This window comes from Nicotiana tabacum, chromosome 1 (assembly GCF_000715075.1).
Source record: "Nicotiana tabacum cultivar K326 chromosome 1, ASM71507v2, whole genome shotgun sequence".
Lineage (NCBI taxonomy): Eukaryota > Viridiplantae > Streptophyta > Magnoliopsida > Solanales > Solanaceae > Nicotiana > Nicotiana tabacum.
Genome location: NC_134080.1, coordinates 221,677,539 through 221,701,022, shown reverse-complemented (window position 1 = coordinate 221,701,022; position 23,484 = coordinate 221,677,539). Strand labels below are relative to the sequence as shown.

At 36.7% G+C, this 23,484-nt stretch overlaps 2 protein-coding genes across 4 annotated transcripts; one reads left to right on the top strand and one right to left on the bottom strand.

The window, feature by feature from the left end:
- Positions 1-917: 917 nt before the first annotated feature.
- LOC107782855 (ribose-phosphate pyrophosphokinase 4) lies at positions 918-6,187 on the top strand. 2 transcript variants are annotated; one of them, XM_075217649.1, is made up of 7 exons: positions 918-1,126; positions 2,570-2,885; positions 3,314-3,409; positions 3,508-3,576; positions 3,666-3,794; positions 5,472-5,571; positions 5,665-6,187. In XM_075217649.1, exons 1-7 carry the CDS (start codon positions 1,002-1,004, stop codon positions 5,787-5,789), a joined length of 960 nt encoding a protein of 319 aa, XP_075073750.1. In that variant the 5' UTR covers positions 918-1,001; the 3' UTR covers positions 5,790-6,187. The 2 variants fall into 2 exon arrangements, with proteins under 2 accessions (XP_075073750.1, XP_075073747.1); XM_075217646.1 differs by having other exon boundaries at positions 5,659-6,187.
- A 1,230-nt stretch (positions 6,188-7,417) lies between these two features.
- Positions 7,418-15,498, bottom strand: LOC107782856 (protein MEI2-like 2). Of its 2 annotated transcripts, none has more exons than XM_016603795.2 (13): positions 15,094-15,498; positions 12,929-12,982; positions 12,692-12,820; positions 12,176-12,609; positions 11,370-11,528; positions 11,176-11,292; positions 10,909-11,060; positions 9,993-10,084; positions 8,939-9,872; positions 8,763-8,847; positions 8,565-8,633; positions 8,198-8,377; positions 7,418-8,068 (listed from the first exon to the last, which is right to left on the bottom strand). In XM_016603795.2, exons 2-13 carry the CDS (start codon positions 12,969-12,971, stop codon positions 7,940-7,942), a joined length of 2,523 nt encoding a protein of 840 aa, XP_016459281.1. In that variant the 5' UTR covers positions 12,972-12,982; positions 15,094-15,498; the 3' UTR covers positions 7,418-7,939. The 2 variants fall into 2 exon arrangements, with proteins under 2 accessions (XP_016459281.1, XP_016459282.1); XM_016603796.2 differs by lacking the exon at positions 15,094-15,498 and adding an exon at positions 14,915-15,067.
- Positions 15,499-23,484: the final 7,986 nt, after the last annotated feature.

Sequence of the window (23,484 nt, the reverse complement as noted above, 5' to 3'; positions counted from 1 at the left end):
TTGCTTTAATCTCAGTTCTTGTAACCATAATTAGGTTTAGATTACAAGTTATTGAAATTTTATTAGATTAAATAAGCAAGAAGTATACACAATGTTTTAAAAGAGTTAGGCATTGAGCTGGACATTAGCATGACGCAAAGAGGATAACCTTGTGATTTTTTTTAACATTTTAAGAATAAAAAAGACATACGATATTTAAAAAAAATAAGACAGAATGATTGAAAAACATTTTGATTCTTTTTTTTTAAAAGCCATGTAACATAATACATAATTTCCAAGGATAATTTTAAATTATAGCCAAAAGTTAAGAGATAAATTTGGATACTTTCTTGAAAATTTTGGATACGTGAAGTACCATTTCATATTGAATCTCATTAGCAAGAGTAAATACGAAATAAGGTAAATACTTTTATCAGGTATTTACATCAATTCAATAAATACATTACGCATATCTTCACAAATATAATTATTGATAACTCAAAATTAATTAATATACATACTTTCGTCTTACAGTATCACTTAACCATAATAAATTAGTAGAATTTAATATAAACACCCGATACAAGTAAATTTTTACCTGTAAAATGATTTACTTTTACTAAGGACAAGGTGTGAATGGACCAAATATATAAAATGTGACTGAATTGTAATAATTTGATTAATACACAGACAAATTTAGTAATTTTCCCGAATTTGAAATGCACCAAATAATTAATCTTTTTAGAGAGTAATAGTATAGTCAAACTTTTCTATAATAGGCTCGCTTGTTCCGAATATTTTTGGATATTATAGTGAATGTTGTTATAGAGAACATATATTATAATAAAACATAAAAATTGGTTTCGAAAAATTGGGCGGGCAAATAGTAAATTATGTATGTTTTAGAGGACTGAAAAAGCAAATTGTTGGAACACTAAAACCTTAATCAAGAATCCTTAAACGACAGGCTTAAAAAGTGTCACACACACACACACACACTGTATCTCAGTTGCTGTGTTAAGATGGAGAAGGGAACAGTAAAGAAGAAGAAGCAAGTGCTTCTGTACTACTGTGTTGAAATGGAAGATGTTGCTCGCAAAATTGCTTCTGAATCGGACTCCATTATTCTCCACTCTATTAACTGGAGGTTCAATTCTCACCCCTTTTATTTTTCTCTTATATGTCTTTGTATCAGCTTGCTATATACGCAAAGTCTAAATCTTTACTTGAATTTCTTGTAAAAAGTTTAAGTGTGTCGAGTCGAATGGTTAAATTGAATCAAGATTCCTCCTTTTATTGCTAGACGCTTTTTTTTTGGGGGAGGGGGGGGGGGGGTTGCAACTCAATTAACAGAGTTCTACCCAGTAGCTTTGTTTCGAATTATGTATTTGTCTTAAGAAATTCGTTGAATAGGTACAAATTATTAATTTAGAACTGGGGTAGTTTGTATGCATACCTTACCCCTACCTTTGTGAATGTAGAGAGGTTGTTTCCAATAGACTATTAATTTAGAACTCAATAACTTAAAGATTTAGAATCCCGAACCCATAAACGTCAAATCCTTGGCTCCGACTCCGGTTCTATTGTGAAATGGGTTAATTCCACGTATTAAAATACTTTTGAGGAAAAAAGTCCATTTATCCTCTATGGTTTAAAATTTTCTCTCTGTTGTGCTTCACCTTGGAGCTCCGTTAGTGGTCAACGGAAAAACAAGACTTTTTCCTAATAGCCAGGGTAAGATTAGACCCAAAGTATAAGGAGAGCAAAGTTGCTAAATTTCAGATGTAATATGGGCTAATTTAACCTTTTTCCTATAATGGTGTAATGACCTAAATCAATCGCTAAATATATTGCTTCAGCTATGTTGAATTCTCAGTATCGATTTTGCTTTTCATTCATAGAATTGATCATTGTTTGAATATATTTGTATGATGAACATTAACCTACCACAACCCTATTCATTTATCTTGGTTTTAGACTGGCTATCATTTGCTAAACTAGACGGACGTTTGAGGAATGACACAGCAAGACCTAAATTTTTGGCTGAGGTATAGTAGTAAAAGATGTTTGTTTTTAAAAAAAAAAAAGAATCAGGGCAAAGGAAAAGGGTTATATAACATCACTTTTGCATTGGTTAGTGGTTACACAGAAGTTCAAGTTTTCAGTTCCTGCATATTCTGTAATTGGCGCATTCGACTAGTTGATGTAGTTATTAACCTTGATATGATGCTATGTACTATAGTAGAGGGGTGAAACGCATTATCTACCAAGTTTCGAACCCTACACCAGCAGGCCCTCAGGATTTCTCAGTTATTAGAAACCTAAATTTCGTCGAGGTTTAGTGGTAAAAAGAGACGGATGTTTTAAACAATAACCGGGGCAAAGGAAAAGTTTGCGTTATTTTCGCATTGGTTACACAGTAATTCAATTATTTAGTTCCTGCCAATTTTGTAAACAATCTTCTATTGGCAATTTGTATGCTAGAGGATTTGACTTGGCATACTAATTACCTTGAAATGATGCTATTACTTGTACTATAGTTGACCCTTTACTGGGACAAACACTAACCAATATGAATTTCATGTTCCAGGAGTTTCGCTGATGGTTTCCCAAATCTCTTTATTAACAACGCACATGATATCCGTGGGCAGCATGTTGCTTTTCTAGCATCTTTCAGCTCACCAGCAGTCATCTTTGAACAGCTTTCTGTGATATTCGCACTTCCAAGGCTGTTTGTCGCCTCATTTACACTTGTGCTACCTTTCTTCCCAACTGGTACCTTTGAGAGGATGGAAGAAGAAGGTGATGTGGCCACTGCATTTACAATGGCCAGATTAATATCAAATATTCCAATATCAAGGGGTGGTCCGACCAGCTTAGTTATCTATGACATACATGCATTGCAGGTTAATTTATTTCCTCATGTAATTATATGCGATTTGTACATTTTGTATTCATATTGCCTTCTTATTTGGTGTGATGATCAAAGATTTTATCTAAGATTTTTTTATTTAATTGATAACTGGACTTCGCGATCATTCAGAAGTATCAATTTATACACATCCTATTTTGGCTTTTAGGTTATGCTTTTTATGGTTTTGCCAGAAATGTCCATAGTTATACTGAAAGCGCAGAAAATTTCACCTTTCTAATGTTGATTATAACTTTATTTTCGTTGTTAATTACGAACATTACTGGCCAACAATATTTCATCTATATCACCAATGTTATGTTTATCTTGCGAAGTGTATCCTTTTATGTGATATAGGCGCTCTAAAGATTTTCAAGATATCCACGTCCATCTCTGTTGAACATACTTCTCTCTTTTCTGCAGGAGAGGTTCTATTTTGGAGATAATGTGCTGCCTCTGTTTGAGACTGGAATTCCACTGCTGAAGCAACGGCTTCAGCAGCTTCCTGAGTCTGAAAAAGTGGGCAGGAGTTCTTCTGAGCTTATTTTGTCCTTGTTTTTCCAATAAAATTACCTTGAGATGTAGCAATGATGTTTTAATGTCTTTCCATTTTCCAGATAGTTATAGCCTTTCCTGATGATGGAGCTTGGAAGAGGTTTCACAACCAATTAGTTGACTATCCCACTGTTAGTTAAAAATGACATTTTTCTAATTTGGTTTCTGTATGTTTACCCAATCTTGAACTTTTTTGTAATCAGCAGATTTTCTTTTTTAGGTTATCTGCACTAAAGTGCGTGAAGGTGATAAGAGAATCGTCAGGCTAAAAGAGGGTAATCCTGACGGCTGTCATGTGGTTATTGTTGATGACTTGGTCCAGTCTGGAGGTACCCTTATCGAATGCCAGGTACTCGTTCATCTTAGATCTAATAAGGGTTCTAGTAACTGTCTCAAGAGTACTTAAATGTGTTTACTAACCGGTATGTGACAATCGGTACTTTAATATGTTTTGGTCTGTCTGGCTGGTGTAGTTCTTGTTTTGCAAATTCTAGTCTCAAGAAAACTCTGGTTGTCCCCTGTTCTTTACCTTTACTTGTATTTTTTTGGGCAAGTTACACATTTGGCCGGTCGACAGCTAGCCAAATATACAAAAAATGTGTATATTATGTTGAGCGATCATTCTGATTGCTTCTTTATCATTTATTTACCTTTTTCGCTTCAGCGGTGAGGAGATTCTGGGGGTTTATATTTTGTCTAGTTGTTAAACTCTTATTTGTTTTTCTCCTTTCTTTTGGTGTAATAGCACATGGATTATGACTTTTGAACCCAAACTAGATGATTCTTCACAAAAACAAGATTAAGGGAAACGGACAGATTTATGGGCAAAAATAAACTACCAAGAATACCACGTGGACAGAAGGGTAAAGAAAGAACAAGAACCAGTAGGGTTTCTTAAGATATCAAGAAACAAACTGGAAACCTGATTACCTCAAGGAGAATCACTCACTTGAATGTTTAATCTGTAAAGCTCATCAAGAACCATTAAGGTTTCTTAAGCCTCACATGGAAGAATGTTTTTTAATCATCTTAAACTGATCGTTTACCCTTAAACCAAGTTATTATTATTATAATAAAAGACAATCCTAGAACCTTTCCAGACATGCCCCCTCGCCTAACTCTCAAAACCAGCAAATAAGACATTAACAATGGCTTAGATAAGGCAAAGTATCGTGTGGCAAACCTGTGCCACTTATTAATACAAGTCCTAGACACCTAAGTGACTGAACTAAGTCCCATATTCACTCCAAAATCAGTGACTTCGCATTCTTGAAAATCCCTCAAGCGGAGCTGCTTTTGAAGGCCTTGAAGCTTTCTCTTTAAGTGAAACTTTGTTATGAGCATCTTGGCACTTCATGTGTTGATTCTTGATTTCTTTATGACTCATGGCTCCCGGCAAATACCATTGAACTCCTCACATCAGCCCTCCATCTAAGTTTACCCAAGAACTTCAAGCTATCCTTCTAAAACTAGCTTTTGGCAAGCGTTATCTTTTTGTTGGATCCTCTAACAATGCTATCATGGTGCCTTCTCTTTTCAGTTAAAAATTTACTATATTTTGGTAAAATTCCCTCCTTTGGCTTAAAAGTTGTAACGGATCCATTGTTCTTCCATGATCTACCAACGCGTCATTTTTGCCACAAGTGGCTTAGAACAGACATAAGGTTATTGCCCTCAACAGTTTTGGACTATAATTGTGGTACAGAACAATAACGGGATCAGGTAAACATAAGGATCCCAATAATGCACGTCAAATTAGATTATTAAATTACCCTGCAAAAGGAAGGGAAAGGAGAGAAAGGAAGTTAGAGAGTGCACAATAAGAATCATTCACTTCAAAACTAATAGTAGCATTCTTGGATTGCAGAACTCTCCTTTTTAAGGACTTAATGACATGAAGAATGTTTTATCCAGACCTCAACAATTTAATGCATTCTTGTTAAAAAGCGGCGGTGTTCGTCTTTAGTGAGTACATTCATACGACAAGTTGCTAATATTGTTCTTCTCTGATGCTTGGTTGTCCCAGAAAGTTTTGGCCGCTCATGGTGCATCAAAAGTTAGTGCTTACGTGACTCATGGAATTTTCCCAAAGCGGTCATGGGAGCGTTTTCTCCACAAGAACGATGGTAAATCTTTGAATTTGTATCCGCCTGCCTTTTAGTTAAGCATCTCCTTGTGGTTTCTGACTGTTACAAAATGTTTTTGTTCTCAAGGTTCAGATAAAGCATTCACTTACTTTTGGACCACAGATTCCTGTCCTCATACTGTGAAAGCCGTTGCTAATCAAGCTCCGTTTGAAGTTATCAGTTTGGCAGGATCAATAGCTGATGGTCTTCAAATCTGAGAACTTTAGACAGGATCAGTTATAGTGGAAGAGTGTCGAAAAACTTGTTCACTGACATGTTATAAGGGAACTTATTAGTTTTTCATAGCTGAGATATTTCCTTTTGTCATGGGAAACTTGCCTTGTGGCTTACCTTTGCCAACTGATTTCCTAATGGACAGGCAGAGTTTGCTTGAGCTATATTCTATGCATATGCAGGGTCTTAGAGAAATGAGTTCTTATCAACACTGTAGCCAACATCAAATTACAAGGATACAATAGTTTCTTAGCAGTGGGTGAATCAGAAGTCAGATTTCTTTACATATACAATTAATTTTGCTGTTGTTCGTTAGAACATAAACGCATAATATTGTCCTATTCAAAGACGGATATAGTGCAGTTCGTCAGGTTCAACTAAACTTATTGCTTTCGTCTAGAATCAGGTGTATATTAATTTCTTGATTCTGTCTTTGCCTATGACCCCAGAGCAAAGTGGCACATCAAATATATATACAATCAAACCTCTCTAGAACAACCTCGTTTGTTCCGAATATACTTAAATGTTATACAAAATAATATGTGCCTCACTTACACAAGTTCAAAAGTCTTTTCTTTTTTCTTAAACTTCGTATCCAGTCAAATAGGTTCATATAAATTGAAATGGTGAGAGTATTTTTTTACCATCCATTTTTATGAAGGGTCGTTGGCAATGCAATTTACGTGGTGAACATAGGTCATATGTGTATATTTTACACAAGATTTTCTTCTATGCTTCTATGTTTTTAGCAGTACTTTGCTTGTGGTATTCTTGACCCCTTTACCCAACCCAAAGAAGGGACAAGGATCATTTCTTCTAACAAACCATAACAAATCAATCAACTAAACCTCAATACTCATATGTGGTTTGCTTCCATTGTTACTGTTTGTTGCTTCCTTCATCCCTCTACCTTCACAAGGGAACTTAGCCTCTGACAAAGTAGTAGCTGACATAGGAATAGCTGTCAAAGGAAGAGCTTCCGCTAAGATTCTGACTTATTTGGAATTGGTTTCCCGGTAGAACCCTATTTCGCCCAAGTTGTTTCGGAACCGGAAAAAAGAAGCGGTTTTTCGCACTGCTTGCTCATAGTGCAGGTCCCACTCTTATATCGTATTTGGCCGAAGAAGCATCGGACAGACTTTAGCCACATCTTAACCCATGGTTGAAGAATGAGGCGATCAAGAAAGTCCTCCCCTGGAAAAAATATCCGAAGATCTTCTCTTTCCTTTTCATTACAAACAAAGCGAAGGAGCTTATTAGCTTGAAAGCTTTCCTTGCCTTTAAGGCTTTACCGGAATATGCTGAAAAGTGATCGGTCATTGAGGAAGACTTAGCTTAGGGCTGAGAAGTATGGAGACTCCTTTCATCTCTCTACCTTCACAAGGCAGGGGTAAGGTCTACGTACACATTACCCGCCCCCAGACACCATTTGTGGGAGGGATTACACTGGCTTTGTTGTTGTCGTCCTATATATCCTGCTCTAACATCTATTACTGTGAGGATTCAGCACATGTAACTATCTTTAGGCAGACCATTTACCACAATAATGTTATAACATTGGTTTCCAGAAACAGCATAAGTTTGCTACTTTCAGAAAACTTACTATGCATCCTTTGGAATAAGAAAGCATCCTTTAAACCACAAATGTGATAAATACAACAGTAGGCAGTCATTACATAATTCAAGAAAGAATGTAGGGTCTGTTAATCTCCATCCTATACACTTATGAAACAGGCCCACAAGTATAAAAAAGTATGCATTAATTAGGTAAGAGAATCCCACCACAACAAGAGGCATAACAGCCAAAAAGTAAAAGTAGAAAGGAGAAATCCTGCATTGCTGCAACTAGCAAAGCATATCAGCTGAGGAACTTCACACTTTGGCTGAATGCTTTAACCTTATTTTACTCCCCTTTGTTAAATAGATCAATTGTGTCATCATTCTACATATAAACAAACGCTCTCTGCCTCGGTAACAATTCGTCTTTACATGCTCTAGAGTGTCTTTCATCCAAAAAGTAGACACTGCTAGCACACACAAGTAACTATATGCAATTTCATGGCTTCCTTGACAAATTATGTACTCGAATTTCTATTCACAGTTAGAATCCAATGCCGCCATTTATGAATAAGAGTCAGCTGCTTCCAGTGAAAATCTCCGGCTTCCCATCGAGACTACCCTTTGGGCTATCAAGAGAATCTCCCGAATAGGATCCATCAGGCCGACGAATACAAATATTAAGATTGCTCGATGGCAAAGTTTCCTGACGAACCAAAAGAGTAATCAGCTCAACGATGTCAGTTTAACTATGGATATAACATCATGTTATTACATCTCAAACAAGGCAGTTTTTCGGTTATACAAAGACAAACTATACTCTTGTCTAAGCTACCTGATCAGCTGCATCTTGGCCCTCTGACTGGAAAAGTATTGGTCGGCACCGTTTGTCTTCATTCATTAAGCTTGAGTTCTGGAAGTGAGTAACCAGAGCTACCTTTCCCTGGATACGTGCATAAGCCAACGTTGCAACTTTTTCACTGTTAAACTTTTCCCACTTCTTCCCATTGAATACCTGCACAAGTGTCTAAAAGGTTATAAGGCCATTCTAAAATATTTAGAACATCCAGATAAGATACGAACGCGCAATTTTTTTAGTCGGAACGAGGGAGATACACCACATTCAACTAATTCATATGAAAATGGTTCCAAAAAATTTCACCCGATAAATTTGTGGTTATTAAACAACAAAGAACTCTAACCTCATAAAAGGAGACGATATGTGCAGGAGACACCATGTTGATGAAGGCATAACCAACATTACATTTATTCTGAAGCAGCAAAACAGTGAAACAATCAGTTCTACTTTCAGTATAATGTTATATACAAGTCACTCAAAAGGTCTACCCTCCCTCCATAAATTTATCGAAAAATGTAAACAAAGGAAAGAAATATACTACCTTGAAATCAATTGGCAAATAGAGGAAATCGTATGTATTCTTATGAGTCTCATCAATTGCTGCAAGTAGCATCTTCGACGTGTATCTTAAATGAAGAAGAAAAACACAAAAGAGTAAGTGTAAAAAATCTTAACGAAAAGCACATATTTCTGATTTATAATTTTGATAGTTCTTACTTGTTTGGGATGTTCTTAATCATCAAAGTGGTCCTAGTATCTTCTCCTCTCCTGATCTTCTCCAAATCAAGCTGATACTGTTTCTTGTTGTCAATCTGATTACCACTCTCAGTTTTCCGACTTCGACCACGTTCAATTAGTCCTTCGCCGTTAACTGTTCCTAGTCCTCCATAAGAGCTATTTCCGGAAAATATAGGTCCATTCCTTGTCATTGGCATCATTCTAGAGCTAGGAGAACCACTGTCAGTAAAGTTCCCAGCAAGACCAACACCCATGTTCATCGCTCCAAGGGAACCTATATTCATCACCTGACTTCCATTGTTATGAGTAGAACCTCCGCTTCCAAATACAAGTGGGTTTACATATGATGTCTGAGGAGATTCCGGGAAACCAAAATGCCTTTCCAGAGGAATTCCAGATGGAGCGGACCCCACGTGATGTGATCCGAGGAAAGAACCTTGCCTACGTGAATGGAGATAGCCTTGTCCTTGTCCATTTGATGCAAATGGAGGATGTGTCATTGATGAAGTTGGCCAGATAGAAGAGTCGGTACGCTCCGAGTGAATAGGGGGACTACCCCACAGAAACTGTGGACCAGAAAGTGTTGCAGTACCAGATGGCTTAGAGTTGTTACCAAATGGCATAGATCCAATGCCTGAAGCTGGATTCCTCTCTGGGACTGAAAAAGAATGCTGATAATTACCCACTCCTTGCGCCAACTTTGGACTAGTAGTTACCTGATTCAAATGGCCAATCCTTCCGGTATCTTTACCGATAGGTGCAATCTTCGGACTTGAGAGGTGTCCAGGAAGAATAGAGGCCAGCCCTGGCATAAGATTACCATTTACAGGGCTGAGATTTCTCAGACCAGGTGATTGACTATAACCTCGCAAAGGGTTGGGTTCGACAGGACTGCCGAAGTTTGACCAGCTGCCTGTTGAATATATAACACCATTATCAGGATAGACTCTCCAAGGTTAACATCAGCAGTTATGTTACTTATTCAAAAAAAAAGAATTTTAAAAAAATGCATTTATTACATCAATGGAAATACCTGGAGGAGAGCTGGCCACCGGAGAACCAACTGAGTGCCTAAATGTTCGAATTTCATCGCTTTCCAGTTCTTGACTTAGTTGCTGCATCAAACTAGACATGCAAAAAAAATTATTTTTCTTCCAAAATGGTCAAAAACTTGCATAATAGATCACATCCATCTGAATGATGCAACACACTTTTTTCCCGATCCAAGCAAATTAATCAGCCTCTACAGATGGAAAGTGATGATAACAGATTTCTCGGGGAAAGGATAGGCTGTGGATTTCATCTCTGAGACGTTCTGTAGATGTATCCGATTAACACTCATCAGCTATTTGTAACATCCAAAGCGAATTTTAACCCCCCCCCCGGGCCGGGTGTTGGACAAAGACAACTGCAAAATACCCTCACATAGAGAGGTAAGCATGATTTAAGTAATAGAAACCTTGCCAACAGTATATAATACATTCTACAAGTAAAAAATTATATTTTTCACCCGTGCTAGTACTATATATACAGGGCAAAGTAAACTATGTGGCTGCAGCATTGACATCTGACATAACTCATCCATAGAATTATTAGGCTACAACCTAGTGACGGTATAAGATTTGGTGAAGGATGCAATTAAAACCCTATAATACTTGAAACAGAAACATAAGCATAATCCGGACATATTTGCAGCAGAATTCCAATTTTGCAGCAATACTTTGATAGTCGGTAAGCAGTGCTGTTCCAGGCTACTAACAGAGAGATTATCTTTCTCTCTTTACTTTCTTTTTCTCTTTTGCATTTAAGTTTACTTCTTTTTTCTCATTTATGTCTAACCATAAGCACTTGTAAATTGGGGCAAAACACCTAGCTTATAAATTTCATTGCAAAGCTACACCCGAAGGTGAAGACAAAGGCAAGTTCTTCAAAGCAGAAGTAGAACATACTTTCTACGGGCTCCACCAGGTCGGCTGGGTTCAAGCTTTATCCGCTTTCCAGCTATGTCGCTACGATTTAATGCTTTAAGAGCTGCGTCCGCTGCTCTGACATCGTAGAATTCAATGAACTTATGATGGCGTTTATGTGGTGTTTCCCTGATCTGCAATTTGCATACAACATGAACTAATGAATCTTAAAAGTTTAAAATTGCGGATAAACACAAAAAAATCAAAGTAATATAGCAGTAACGGTGAACAATTAAGTAAAATTGATACCTCCTTGACTTCACCATACGCCCCAAATATTTGCCGAAGATCCTCATTGGATACCGATGGATCCAAGTTGAACACTACAAGAGTTCCTTGGTTAACATCTTTCTCTGATGGATTTTCCTGGATGCGGCAATAAAGAAAAATAGTTAGAATTGTCCTTACATGTCGGCGTATGTCTACATGATGTGGATTCAAACCTTAGGAATGGAAAAATGAATGTCTAGTTTTCTTCGTCTCAAGGGCTTATTTTGTAGTGCACGCATTGCAGTTCGAGCAGCCCGAATATCATAGTAAGATATCATCACAAAGCCCCTATGCTTGCATGCAGTATATAGAGTTCTGATATCACCAAATTGCTTCAAAAAAAGGTATAGTCCTAGGTTAGAAGTCTCCTATCAGAATCAATATAGATCAAGGACTCTAGTGACGAATGAAGTGCAAACCCTCTTTGAAATTAATAAGACAAAATATTAAGCAGTGGGACACGGGAAAAGAACACAGGGAACAAGCTCTACAAATGGAAGCATCGGATGAATGCCATAAAGAAGCTAAAGTAGCGGATCAAATTTGCTTCAATTAGATACACTCCCTTCGTTTCAATTTGTTTGAACTTTTTCGGAGTACGAGGTCAAATTGGCTAATTTTCAGTGCGAACTCGGACAGATTCTTTAAGTTTTTTTAAATAAAATTTACATAGTTAGAAACACAAAACAACTATAAGTCACAATAGTTAATAATTCAAAATATTTTAAAACTATTTGCAAAAAACATGGTCAAAGAAAACTTTGTTTGACTCCCAAATTGTAATAGGTTCATTCTTTTTGCAACGAAGAGAGAATTATATATGGGAACAATGTTCAAGCATATGAAGTCGTCCAAAAGAAAATATCACTTGCACAAACAAAATGAGAAACAAGCATTTCAAGTGCAATAAAGGAAGTACGGAAAAGGGATAGCTAATTAACAGAGGCAAATTTAAAGAAACTGGTAAGTTAAGCACTACTTCAAAGAGCGATTTCAACTCTGAGTCCTCTACGTTGCTGTTAATATTTCGAACGAATAATGTCCTTGACGGATGCTCTCCATATGGGTGTTCCCCGACAACAGTTGCAGCACCATTTGGATAACTATAAGACATGCTTAAGTTTGCAAAACCGTTAAGTAAATTATTTTGATCCTCAGGTTCCATTTCGAGTCCTCCACTGCCAAAAAAATCATCATCCAAATCCTCCACCTGCGTCGGTAATCCACTAAGATCAAAATCATCCATTAAGCCTGCTAGTAGCTCGTCTTCATCCCCCGGAAGCAAGAACCTGACTGGACTTTGCTCAACCTCATCTAACTGATCTTTAATTTTATCTTCCAATTGATGCTTGCTTAAGCTAGGTGAGTTATCGTCAACGGATTGACCATAGTTCTCAGACTCATTGAAGTTTACTGCACATCAGCAAAACCAGTTAAAAAGGATTTGATCTAAATTGAAGGACACAAAGACAATTAAAAATAAGATTATACTCACGTTTCGCATGTGGCAGCACAGGCAGTGAGCTTGAAAACAAGCTTGTATCAGCTGATGCATGATAAGCAGCAGATCCAAGGGGAATAGCCCAAGCGTTCTTCTCTTTACAAGAAGTCTTTGCTGAAGCAGCTATTCAGATCATAAAACAATGAAACATGTGAATTCATCGAAAGCGTAACAAAATTGTGCCAAAATGGCATATACTTTTCATAAGCTTAAAGAAAAAAACAGTTTTACCTTCAGATTCTTCTGACATAGGTTTCTTTAACGGCTTCTCCATCTAGTCAATTCCTGCAATTATGATTTAGAAATAGAATGGCATGAGAAGCATGATCCAAAAAGGGCAAGTACCTAGAACTAAAATACTGAGTGCTATACATTGCGATTTGCCTAATAATATCAGATAGAACACCTTCAGTAAACTTGGCAAGGCAAGCGATATAACACATAATATACATACAAAGAGAACTAAGATAGTTGGCAAGGAGCAGAAGTAAGCAAATCTTGTAACGCATATGTATATGAACTTAAATAGAAGAGCTACATATTAAGAAAGGTCTTTTTGACCAGTTATATATGGGAGAAAGTATTGTGCTTTAGAACCCAAAGAACGGGAGAAAAAAAGTAAATATTAGTCTTTGTAGGAGAAAGTGAGACGTTCACATCAAGTTAACCCAAAGGTCTTTGGACATATATGAGTTAACAAACAAAATCAGGTCTCAGAAGTTCCAAAGCAAGTAAAAACCGGCATGAATAATTAGTATAATAGCATTAAGAGTTCCAAAACTTGCAATTAGGCATATTATTGATTAGTAAACACTAGAAACACAATTGACTTCAACATTATTGCCTCCCTTGTCAACTGAAATCAACCGAAACCCCGAATTACCAATATCATTATCAACATAGCCATATAAGTAATGACAACACTAATAAAAATCTCAGCCACTAATTCTTAACTTAAAGTTCAATGCTTTGGGAAACCCACAACAGAACTGGAACAATTTCAGACCCCAAAAAAGAGAGGAAAGGATCAGCTCTTGGAATTTATTTTTCTTACAAGTCAAACCAACCCCTAACCAAAAATCTACTGAACTTAATCAAACCCCATAAGCACGTTAAGTTCTTGGAATTTACTTTATATGGTCAAGCCTACAAGATATCAAAAACACTGAATTTCATCAAATCACACAAGAAAAGTCACAAACTATGTTGCTCGGACTCTCCGAAAATATCATTGGTGTGTGTCGGATCCTCCAAAAGTAGTGTATTTTTGGAGGATCCGCAACATCATTTTGGAGAGTCCATGCAACATAGGTCACAAAGAAACACTAAACAAACAATTGATTTCAACATTATTACCTCCAAGATTACAACATTTTACAACTAAAAACACAATCAGCCACATAAATACACGAAATTAATTGAATCTAAACAAGAACTTGAACACCCACTTAAAATTTCCAAAAATAGAAACATTTAAGTGTCATAATTACTGAAACTAATCAAAGCAAAAAAGCAAACTCACAAAGAAACACTAAACAAACAATTAATTTAAACATTATTACCTCCCATGTAAAGTAAAATTAACCAAAACACAGTAAAAATTACAACTTTTTACAATTAGAAGCAAAGCACAACACAATTGGCCACACCAAAACATGAAATTGAATATATTTAAGCAAGAACTTAACTCCACCGAAAAATTCCACAAATAGAAAAATAGAAAGATTTAACTGACATAATAAATAATTAGTCCAACATTATTACCTCCAATGTAAACTGATATTAGCTGAAACCCAAAAAAGATTAAAACTTTTTACACTATAATTCAAGAATAACATAGTAGGCCAACCAAAGACAAGAAATTTAATGAATTTAAGCAAGAAATTGAATACCCACTTAAAATTCCAAATATAGAAACAATTAACTGTCATAATTACTGAAACTAGTCAAACCCCATAAGCAAAGTCACAAAGAAACACTAAACAAACAATTGATGTAAACTGAAATTAGCTGAAACCCAAGAAAAATTACAACTTTTTACATTAAAATTCAAGAATAACACAATCAGCCACATAAAAAACTCGAAATTCAATGAATTAAAGCAAGAACTTAAACACCCACTTAAAAATTTCCAAATATAGAAACATTGAAACTCATCAAAGCACAAAAGCAAACTCACAAAGAAACATTAAAAGAAATTAATTTCAACATTAATACCTGTAAACTAAAATTAGCCTAAACCCAAAAAAAAGATTACACAATTTTTACAGAATAACATAATCAGCCACATAAACACACGAAATTCAATGAATTAAAGCAAGAACTTGAACACCCACTTAAAATTTTCCAAAAATAGAAATATTTAACAGTAATAAAAAAGCCAAAAAAAGGATTACCTCATAGAAGGGTACTAGCAAGTGGACAAAAATTAGGAAGATCGCACACTACCAAAAAAAAACAAAAACAAAAAATAGAGAGAGAAAAAATAGAAGTCCCCAAGAGGTGATGGAACAGCAAAGAAGAAGAAAATAAGGAAGAGTTTTGGTAAAAAGGCAGAGGAATTGTTTACTTCTACACTTTCACTTCCTTTTGTTAGAGAGAGAAAGAGAGACACAACAGAGAGAGAGAATGATTGGAGCTGAGAGAGAGAGAGAGAGAGAGGAGAGAGAGAGGAGAGAGAGGAAGAACTCAGAAAGTATCTGAAACATATAAAAATGGAAAAGGACAAGGTAAAGTTAATTGGTGCAGACGGTTTAAGAAATTGTTCATAATATTGGATCATGCCAATATTGGCATCGAACATCAAGTGGAAAAGAAAAAAAATCCATTTATACTATACTTTTTTTTTTGTTTTTCAACCAGTGTTCGGTGCCCGCATTGGAGCATGGTTATATTCGGATTCGTCCTCATCGGGGAAAAACGCTCTTTACCAAGAATTTTTCCACCTCGGGCTCGAACTTTAGATTTTTGATTAAGGAAAAAGTAGTCGCATCCGCTGCACCACGTACTTTGGTGGTTTTATCATACTCTTGAAAGCTCGTTATAGCATATTCTTTTTATATTTAAAAGTTCAAAAAATATTTACGAGGGTGATTAATTTTTGAATAGAAAAAGTTCTTTGATTATTTTTTCTTTCAACAATTTTTGCTAGAACAGAATTAGTTATGGACGAAGAACCTTGGCTCTTGGCTTTTGAACTAAAAAGAACATCATCTTTACTATTATTCCGAATATTTTAGCAAACTCATAAAACCTCAAAAACTATTAAGTACTATTCAAGGTATTTCTCCAAAAACAGTAAATTTTTTCGAATGTATTTATCTTTTTTCCTAAATGAATCTTGACATTACTATATATATGTAACTCAAATTAATATGTTATATTTTTATGTGCCTAATTAATCTGTAATTGAATGGGTATTACTCTCTGTTGAAAATACTAAAGAAACACACAAAAGAAAGGTAGGGGACAAGAACAATAATTATATGGCCTTACGAATTTGGGATTAAAAAGGCAGCTTGGTGCACGAGGCATCATGTGTTAACACATAGTTCAAAATAGACCGCACCTTAAGAGATATGAATTTGGAATCATTCGTACAAATAGTCTGCTGAATTTATTATTTATTTTTTCTAGTTAATGTACATAAAATATATTAATTATATACGACTATATATATATATATATATATATATATATATATATATATATATTTGCTGATTATTTTTTAACTTAATTGTTTTCTGTGAATTTAGCTCCTCATTCTCCGTGTTATATGCGTTTGTATTCTTTTTCTTTTTTGTTATTGAAATGACAATATTATACTTGATTTCAGTATGAAACTATGTCGTTTGGCTACTTATTTGTGGTTGGAATTTACTGTAAGAATTATTGTTGGAAGATCCACCGAGAAAATAGGGGTTGAACGCGAGGAAAGAATTCCCTTACTTTTTCAATTTGTCCTTTTCCGATTTTATAAACAATTTAGCTATTATATAAACTTATTAAAAGGATAACTCGAAAGCAGGACCGCATAAAAATAAGTTTAATGTATTATTCTTTTTTTATATATTTCATGTCACGCTTTCTTTATAATTTGTTTTAAAAAGAATGCTTATATGTTTGAAACTGTCTGAGCATATTAATCCTATTTTATTCTTAATAAAATATAACATGATTTGTTTGGATTCTTTTGGTGCAAATTTTATTTTTAATGGCCGAGAGAAACATGAACTTACTTGCGAAAATTGCATACCTCTTATTTAATTGTTGGTAAAGAATATTCATTTATTTATTTATTTCCCATCGATCACAATGAGTGAAATGACGCAAAAAATTTAAATTCGTAAAAGAGAAGGGCCGGTGGTGGCATTTGGGAAATTCAGACTGATCTGGTGTCTGCATGACGGACAATCTTCCCTTCTAGTAAAAGACGGTATCAGAGTTTTAAAATCTAAGTACACGTGCGGCACTTGACAACTCGTTCACGATCTTGCACAACTTACTTACGTTCTTGCTATGTCAAGTCAGCCTTACTACACTCAAGATTGCTAAGAGAATGGAAGAAAGAACACAAGAAAATTGTTAAAGGAAGCTTTGTATTAAAGATAACTTGAATTGTTTGCTTGATGAATTACAAATGAATGACCCCCTTTATATACTAGTCTCTTAGGGGCTAGTGTGTAAATATTAATTATTACACAAGTCCTTGATATTTACAAGATAAGAGCTTTTTCTAGAATTCTCTACAAGCCTAGAAGATTCCAAGGACTTTCCTAGCAAATCCATAAGGATCTAGGTTCTTCCTAAGGAAATATCCATACCTCTCTAGAATCTTCTCACAAATGCTAGCCTTCTTCTTATGTAAGCTTCCACATGGCATTAATATATGCCAAATGGCGCCTATATGGCATGATGACATGGCGGGTCATCACACTCTCCCCCACCTAATATAGCGACGACTGCGGTGCAATGCTGCTGCATAAACTCTCGGATCTTATCTTTGAATTGCCACAAGTCTTCATATCGTTCCCACGTGGCCTCCTCCGGTGATTGCCCTCTCCAATGGACGAGGAACATAGCGGTGGCTTTTTGCCCTTGTTTTCGCCTGGTCTGGTAATCTATGATAGCCTCAATCTTCCGATCATGCGAGGTGGTGATAGTCATTGGCTCCCGACTTGATTGGCCCCTACTCAGATCATCCTTATCTTCATGATATGGCTTAAGCATGCTGGCATGGAAGACAGGGTAGATCTTAAGATACGATGGCATGTCAAGCTTGTATGAGATCTTGCCTACCTTGGGGACGATCTTAAATGGCCTCTCATACTTGCGAATCAGATTCCGATACATGCCCCGTAGTGCCTTGAACTGTCTTGGGTTAAACTTCACCATGACCATGTCCCCAACTCTATAGTATGTTGGATGCTGCTTACGGTCCGCAAACTTCTTCATCTTCTTAGCTGCCTTATCCAAATAGGACTTAGCAATGTCGAGCTGCTCCTCCCATCCTTTGGCCATATGATAAGCCCCCAAACTCTTTCCCTCGAACGCGGCTGGTAAGGAATGTAGAGTTTGTGGTTGTTGGCCTGTGGCTAGCTCAGATGGTGTCCGTCCTGTGGACTCACTCCGCTGCAAGTTATAAGAGAATTGGGCGATGTCTATGAGCCTTGCCCAATCTTTCTGATGCGCGCTTACATAATGCCTCAAGTAGCATTCTATTAAGGCATTGACTTGTTCCGTTTGTCCATCCGTCTGTGGGTGGAAACTAGTAAAAAAGTGCAGCTCCGTACCAAGTATGTCAAACAACTCTCTCCAAAAGTTTCCAGTAAAAAGGGGGTCTCGATCACTGATTATATGCCTTGGTAAGCCCCAATACTTCACCACGTTCTTAAAGAATAGCTTGGCGGCTTCCTTGGCTATGCAACCTGGTGAGGCGGGCATGAAGGTGGCATATTTGGAAAATCTATCCACGACCACCATAATAGTACCATAACCGTCGGACCTTGGTAGGCAAGTGATAAAGTCCATAGTCACGCTCTCCCATGGACGCTCTGCAACTGGTAGTGGCTCTAAAAGTCCTCCGGGTTGTTGTTGCTCAACCTTGTCCTGCTGACATACAAGACAAGTATGCACATAAACATTCTATATCATCTCGCATGCATGGCCAATAGTAGACTAACTCAACCAAGGCCCTGGTGCGACGTTGGCCTGGATGACCAACCCATATTGTATCATGACTCTCCCTTATGATCCGCTATCTAATGTCTCCAAACTTAGGCACGTAGACCCGTCAACCCGTGGTAAGCAATATGTCATCTTCTACCCAAAAACGTCTCGTCTTGCCCTGGTTGGCTAACTCGATAAGTTGTTTGGTTGTTGGATCATGTTGCATGCCTTCTTTTATAGCCTCTCGAATATCCCATCTCGCTGAAGTGATTGCAGCAAGCTCGGATTTCCGGTCAAGGCATCGGCTACAACGTTACCTTTTCCCGGCTTATACTCCAGCGCATAATCAAACTCAGCCAAGAAATCCTACCACCTAGCCTGCTTTGGTGTGAGCTTCTTCTGTGTCTGAAAGTAGCTAGTAGCCACATTATCAGTCTTGACCACGAACCTCGACCCGAGCAGATAATGTCTCCATGTACGAAGGCAATGCACAATGGCAGTCATTTCCTTCTTTTGTACCGTGTAACGCCGCTCTGTCTCATTTAACTTGTGGCTCTCAAATTCTATGGAATGCTTATCCTACATCAGGACACCCCCAATGGTAAAGTCGGAGGCATCTGTGTGCACCTCAAATGTCTTGGCAAAGTCAGGTAATGCCAAGACTGGCTCCTCTATTACAGCTGCCTTAAGGTCTTCAAACACCTTTTGACAATGCTCCGTCCAAACCCATGGCTTGTTCTTCTTTAGCAACTCAGTCAATGGTGCGACCTTTGCTGAGTATCCACTGATGAACCGACGATAGTTGTTAACAAGGCCAAGTAAGGATCTCAACTCAGTTACGTTTATGGGTGCCTCCCACTCCTGGATAGCATGTACCTTAGCCTCGTCCATGCGTACCTCGCCATTACTAATGACATGGCCCAAGAAGTGCACCTTTGATTGTGCAAACTCGCACTTCTCTCTCTTGATGTATAGCTCGTTCTCCAACAAGACTTGGAAAACCTTCCTTAAGTGCTCCATGTGTTCCTCCAAGGTATTGCTATAGATGACTATGTCATCTAGGTAGACTACCATGAATTGATCAAGGTAGGGATGAAAAATCTTGTTCATAAGGGTGCAAAATGTGGCTGGTGCATTGGTTAAGTCAAAGGGCATCACCAACCACTCAAAGGCTCCATATCTCGTCACACATGTTGTCTTTGGCTCATCCCCTTCCGCAATGCTAAAGGTGTTAAACATATGGGCCGGGTCGGGCCGCTATTTTTTGGACCCGCACGGGTTACGGTTCGGACCGATTCCGGGTTGGTTCTTAACGGATTTAACGGGTTCGAGTTCATCCGGGTAAAAATTGAACTGTAAGGGTTACGGGTTGAGGGGGTTAGGCCGGGCCGGGCCGGGTTTAGTGTATTTTTAATTTTTTTTTGGAATTTTTTATAACTATTGTAGGTTATATGAGTACAAAGTATTAGCATAAAGAATACAAGGAAGATGGGGGAAAATGCACTTGTTGCAAGTGTTACATTTATTTCATAATTCAAACTTACAAATTGAAAGATTTACATTTTTAACAAGAAGTAGATTCAAAGGTTTTGCATTGCCTTAGTAAGTTCTTTATAATCATTATGAACTGATTGACCTTCTTCTGGAGTGTTAAATTCGGATGGGTTACCATGTGTTAATATATCTCCAAGTTCCTCGTCTTCTGGGCTATCAACATCTTCACGTCCTTGATTTCTTTGTTCCGATCTAATCCAATCTCTGAAACATACTAAAACTTCCAAAGCATTGCTTCCCAATGAGTGACGGGTGTCTCCAAGTTGTTGTCTTGCTTGGCTAAATGCACTCTCCGATGCAACAGTAGAAATTGGCACATTCAGCACGTCCCAACCCATAGCGAAAAGAACAGGAAATTGCTTTCCATTTTCATGCCACCATCCCAACGGTGAAAATTCCTTTGTGCGGGGCCAACGGACCAATTCAAGGTCTGACAGTTGCCAACGGTCAGTGGGGCCCACCTATTTCGAAAATAAAAAAAAACAAAAAATAATTCTAGCCGTTGTACCGGGTCGGGCCGGGCCGGTTAACCCGATAAGGGTAACTGTTCATTGGACTGGGTTCAACCGGTCTGGTTACCCTAAACGCACCAACCCCCTCTACCCCTTATACCCAGCCCCTTTTAACCGGTCCGGGCCTGTTCCGGGTTTAACTGGTCTAGGCCGATCCGGAACCGGGTCAACCTGGCCCGTTTAACACCTATACGCAATGCGAACCTGGTAGTAGCCATTTCGAAGATGCACCTTGGTAAAGTACTTGGCTTGCCCAAGTCTATCGAACAAGTCAGCAATGAGCGTGATCGGGTACTTATTCTTCACGGTGACCTTATTAAGTGCTCGGTAGTCTATGCACAAATGCGACGATCCATCCTTCTTCTTCTGGAACAATACTGGTGTGCTAAAAGGTGCCTTTGATGGGGGAATGTGACCAACATCTAGCAGCTCCTTCAATTGTTTCCTGAGCTTCTCTAGCTCGGGAGGTGCCATACGATATGGGGCAAATGTGGGTGGCTTAGCCCCTGGCTCCAACTCAATCTTTTGATCCACCTCTCGCCTGGGCAGCAAGTGCTTAGGCAACTCCTCGGGAATGACATTTTTGTTTTCCTTAAGCAACTTCTCTATGCAAGGCGGCACTGTCTCTTGAAATTTTTTGTCTTCCTCTAGACTTGCAATGGTTGCCACGAACATCGACTCCCCCTTCTTGATCCCTTGACAAGCTGCATAGCTGAGAGTTGTGCTTGTATCTGTCTGTGTGGCATAGTCACTGTAGGTACCATGCAAGCTCTTTCTCGCTCCATAACCAAGAGACGTTGGAGGTAGGGTTCGATTAAAGTATGACAATGTCTAAAGAACTCTTGTCTAAAGAACTCTTGCCCAATTTTTTATTAGATAAAGTTGTAATTTAATCATTCTCCTAATATTTAAGATTTAGAAATCAACTAAAATTTTATTCATTAAATCATTCCTTATTTGAACTAAGTAATAAGTCCTAATATTTAGGACTTTAAAATTGATTAATATTTTAACATTATAAAATTACTTTCCTTATTAGAACTATGTACATAATATAACTATAATATATTTCACCTTTACTTGGGAAGTCAAATGTGTATATATGCATGTATCTAGTCATTATATAGCATATACGAGTCTTTCTCCTAAAGCTACAAAACCACGGAGAAAGTAATTCATGGAGAGTAAAGATTGATTTTTGAATATTAACAACTTCAGCTAGATAAAGTAGCTTGTAATTCTAATGAGATTGCGCTAAACGGTGCAACCTATAACTTATATATGTTTCTTGTATAGGTAAATTTTATTTCGAAAATTCAAAAGATTCTATTCAAATGCATGATCAAAATTAAAAAGTTTGAATATCGAAAAGTGAAAAGTGTTAGTACATAAATTTAGACAGATCTACTTTATGTGGGGGATTATAACGTGACTAAAACTAGTATATATATTACAAATTTACCTAATATTAGTTGACTTTAATTATAGATTCCACGTTTAATGTATAAATGTTTTTGAGCAAAAAAAATTACCTACACCAAATGTTAACAATACAATTTATTATGCTCAAACGTTAAAAATCAAAATGAAATTCCAAATTAATTAAATAATTTAAAGTGGATCAAATATATATACAATTATCATTAGTTGACTTTAATTATAGATTCCACGGTTAATGTATAAATGTTTTTGTACAAAAAAAAATACCTACACCGAAGGTTAACAATGCAATTTATTATGCTCAAACGTTAAAAATCAGAATGAAATTCCAATTTAATTAACTATAGTTAAATAATAAAGTGGATCAATTATCACATGCATGTATTAATTGGTTAATTAATCCCCCTTCTTTCTTTTTTTAATTCTTTATTTTCCCGCGATAGCATAATGTTGCGCAAAACACTCGACAACCAAAGATGTAGCACACCTTTTTTGAGAAATGATGATAGTCCAATTATCAAGAATTAATAACTGAATTAGAAAATAACTTGTATAATAAAACATACTAAATATAGAGTTATTGTCAATTATAGTCATTTTAACATTCTGTAGATGTCAATGAAAATGTTAATTGTAATATAGTACATTAATGTTTTTGCTTATTTAGGCAAGCAGAGTAATATTAATGTAATAGGATATCATTGTGAGTTGATGTCATATCATATTCTTATTATTGATAAATGGAGAAAGACTTTTATACTTGATTACAGTACACCGTACATAAATTTACAATAATTTCAACAAATAATGGAAAAAAATTAAAAAATAATCAGATTTATAATTGGTAATTAAAAAATAGTTACAGCTTTAAAAATAATCGAAACTTAGTCATTTTTTCATGTAAAGATAAAATCTGAACAAAAAACACCCTTAGAATCTGGAATATTCCAGCATAATATGTTGGAATTCGAACTTTTTATATATGAGATTCCATCATAATATGCTGGAACTTTCCGAGTGTTCGAGTTCAAATTTTTTATATATGAGATTCCATCATAATATGGTGGAACTTTCCGAGTGTTGGAGTTCCAACATAATATGCTGGAAGTTTAT

Excerpts from the sequence above, each read along its gene's own strand:
- LOC107782855 (XM_075217646.1), top strand. The coding sequence starts at position 1,002 with ATGGAGAAGGGAACAGTAAAGAAGAAGAAGCAAGTGCTTCTGTACTAC. Across the intron at positions 3,410-3,507 it reads AGCTTCCTGAGTCTGAAAAA|ATAGTTATAGCCTTTCCTGA; the intron begins GTGGGCAGGAGT and ends TCCATTTTCCAG. Across the intron at positions 3,795-5,471 it reads GTACCCTTATCGAATGCCAG|AAAGTTTTGGCCGCTCATGG; the intron begins GTACTCGTTCAT and ends TGGTTGTCCCAG.
- LOC107782856 (XM_016603795.2), bottom strand. The coding sequence starts at position 12,971 with ATGGAGAAGCCGTTAAAGAAACCTATGTCAGAAGAATCTGAAG. Across the intron at positions 12,610-12,691 it reads TGTGCTGCCACATGCGAAAC|TAAACTTCAATGAGTCTGAG; the intron begins GTGAGTATAATC and ends GCTGATGTGCAG. Across the intron at positions 11,529-12,175 it reads AGTTGAAATCGCTCTTTGAA|CAATTTGGTGATATCAGAAC; the intron begins GTAGTGCTTAAC and ends CTTTTTTTGAAG.